The 2,274-nt window shown below is 47.1% G+C and overlaps 1 protein-coding gene across 2 annotated transcripts in view; it reads right to left on the reverse strand.

Moving 5' to 3' along the window:
• Positions 1-2,274, reverse strand: part of PLCG2 (phospholipase C gamma 2) — a 106,654-nt gene that overhangs the window by 62,403 nt on the left and 41,977 nt on the right. For both annotated transcript variants that reach the window (XM_019505479.1, XM_019505478.1), the window contains exon 5: positions 1,394-1,441. In XM_019505479.1, the coding sequence (XP_019361024.1) occupies positions 1,394-1,441 (48 nt within the window). The remainder of the gene's footprint in view (positions 1-1,393; positions 1,442-2,274) is intronic.

Consider the following 2,274-nt stretch of genomic DNA (forward strand, 5'->3'; position numbering starts at 1 on the left):
TTTTTTTTTTTTTTTTTTGCTGCCAACTCATGTGTCAAGAGGCCAAAAAGCCCCCAAAAAACCACCAGTCGTCAGCAGCAAAAAAGAGGAAACATCTTCCCCTCCAGCCACTGCTCCTGCACCACCTGAGTCTGATTCCCTGTCCTTCCTGATGCAAATATGTTGTAAGGCAGGGGGGAAAAGGAGGCTGGGAGACTGAGGTACCCCCCTAGCTCTATTCTGGTGCTCTGCCCCACATCTCAGACAGCACCAGGGGCTCATGACCCCACTCGCCTGCCCATCAATTCACTCCTGCTCTGCCCTGACTGGCAGAACATGGATTCTCACTCACCACAGAGGAGGTCTTGCAGACTGCAAATCTCTAGCACTTTATGCATGGACCTGCAGCGAGCACTTGGTCAGTCCCTACCCAAATACACTGGCTCCATGCTGGGAGACACCATGCTGGGCCTGTTCAGCCAAGATGTGTGAATCTAGGAGTTCACTCCTGGGTCTACATCTCCGTTAATACAGAGCAGAGCAATGACTAAGCCAATGTCACAGCACTGCAAGTCCTTGCGAATGACACCTGTGAGCCCTCCGATATTTTGCCAGTATCTGGCTTCCTCCCACCCCACTTTCCCAAGGCAGCTTTTGTTCCTCCTTTGCAAGGTACCCCACACCCAGAGTTTCTCCGATGCCCCTACTCACAGAACATCTCTCCCCTAGACTCAGAGTCACTCCAAAGAGGAAGGACAGTGGTTATGCTGCTGCTGGACCAGGCCAGTCTATGCCCTACCTGCCACTCTCCCTGTACTCACATTGTGTTTACCATGTCATGAAGACATCTTTGAGTGTAGTGTGGTTCAGACAGATCTGAGCCAGCCAGGGCACCAGCAGCAAGCTAGTCGTGGCAGCACAGAACTCATCTCAGGCAGCCACAGACATCCCATCAGCTGTGCGGGTAGGAGCTGGAGCAATGGCCCAGGCTGGAAAAGGGATTCCCAGAAACAGGCTCTTACTCAATTAACAAAGAGGCAATAGCCTTTGTAGAGGAAGTATCCAGGTGTGTGGTGTGGGGCACGAGACGGACTGGGGAGCTCAAAGCTGGGCTGAGGGGAAGGCACCTCCTTGATTACAATTACAGCTATGCTAACACCCGCCACGAAGAGAGGGCTAAAAGGAAGATATATTTGGTTATATTATACTATGTCTGATCGTCGCTGAATGTCACATGCTTGATGTTCTTCAAATAAAACGGGGCACGCATGTTCACTGACGGTAAGCGTCTCTTATGGAAAGATAAAAAAAAAAAAAAACCTGTAAGGTAGTTTACATTTCATTTTAAACACATAAAATAGAAAAATGGGCCATGAAAAAACTAAAGGACACATATAAAGGGTGAGATTCTTACCTGTTCTTTCTTGTCTGATCAACTGAATAGATCTGCTTTCTCAGCCAGCTGGTAAAACAGACAGGTTATTTTGAGAATTAAGAACCAAGCCTACACCATATAACAGTGTCAGTGATGAAACCAAGCATAACAACATTTATGCTTCAAATCAAGTCATTTGGAAAGATTAACAAGTATTTTTAGGGCACCCTTCTAGACCCCCACCAATGTTCCCGTCCTATTTTATTATTGTTCAGTAAATGTTTCTCTCCAAATGTTGCTGTGACAGAGCCACATAAACAACAGTGGGAAATGACTAAACCCAGCCATGGGAAACAGGGGAAACAACAGGACCGCAGGGGCCTAGTCCTCAGATGGTGTAAATCAGCATAATCCCGCTAAGTCCAAGGAGCTGTGCTGGACGTAGTGGGACTGAGCAATGCCCAGCTGAAGAACTGAACCCAAACATGGGCACATGCATAGAAAGTAGACAAATGTAAAAAGAGAGAGAAAAATGTTTTCCCCTTCATGTTTCTCAGCTATTGCACATTTATACCAATTGGAGTTTTTAAAGAAACCTGAATCAGGCAAGTTTCAGTTTGAGCAAACAGCATTCCTGCAAAACTGCATTGGAAACAGTGCAACTTGTACAAATTTCTTGCATAGGGAAGCTCTACATACAGGAACACTTTTTATCCCAAAAAGATAGTGACTGTCTTTCATTAACAAACGTTGTACTCAGTCTATAAACGCAGGAATCCCTTTACTCAGGGGTGCTCAAGCCCTGGCCCAGAGGCCAGATCCTGCCTGCAACACCGTGTCACAACTCCCCCACTGCCAAATTGCCAGACGCATTAGGAGCCCCAGGCCCTGAGCACTGGATTAAACACCCGATCCCAGCA

Source organism: Gavialis gangeticus, unplaced genomic scaffold (genome assembly GCF_001723915.1).
Source record: "Gavialis gangeticus isolate Ggan-Ray unplaced genomic scaffold, GavGan_comp1, whole genome shotgun sequence".
NCBI classification, from domain to species: Eukaryota; Metazoa; Chordata; order Crocodylia; family Gavialidae; genus Gavialis; species Gavialis gangeticus.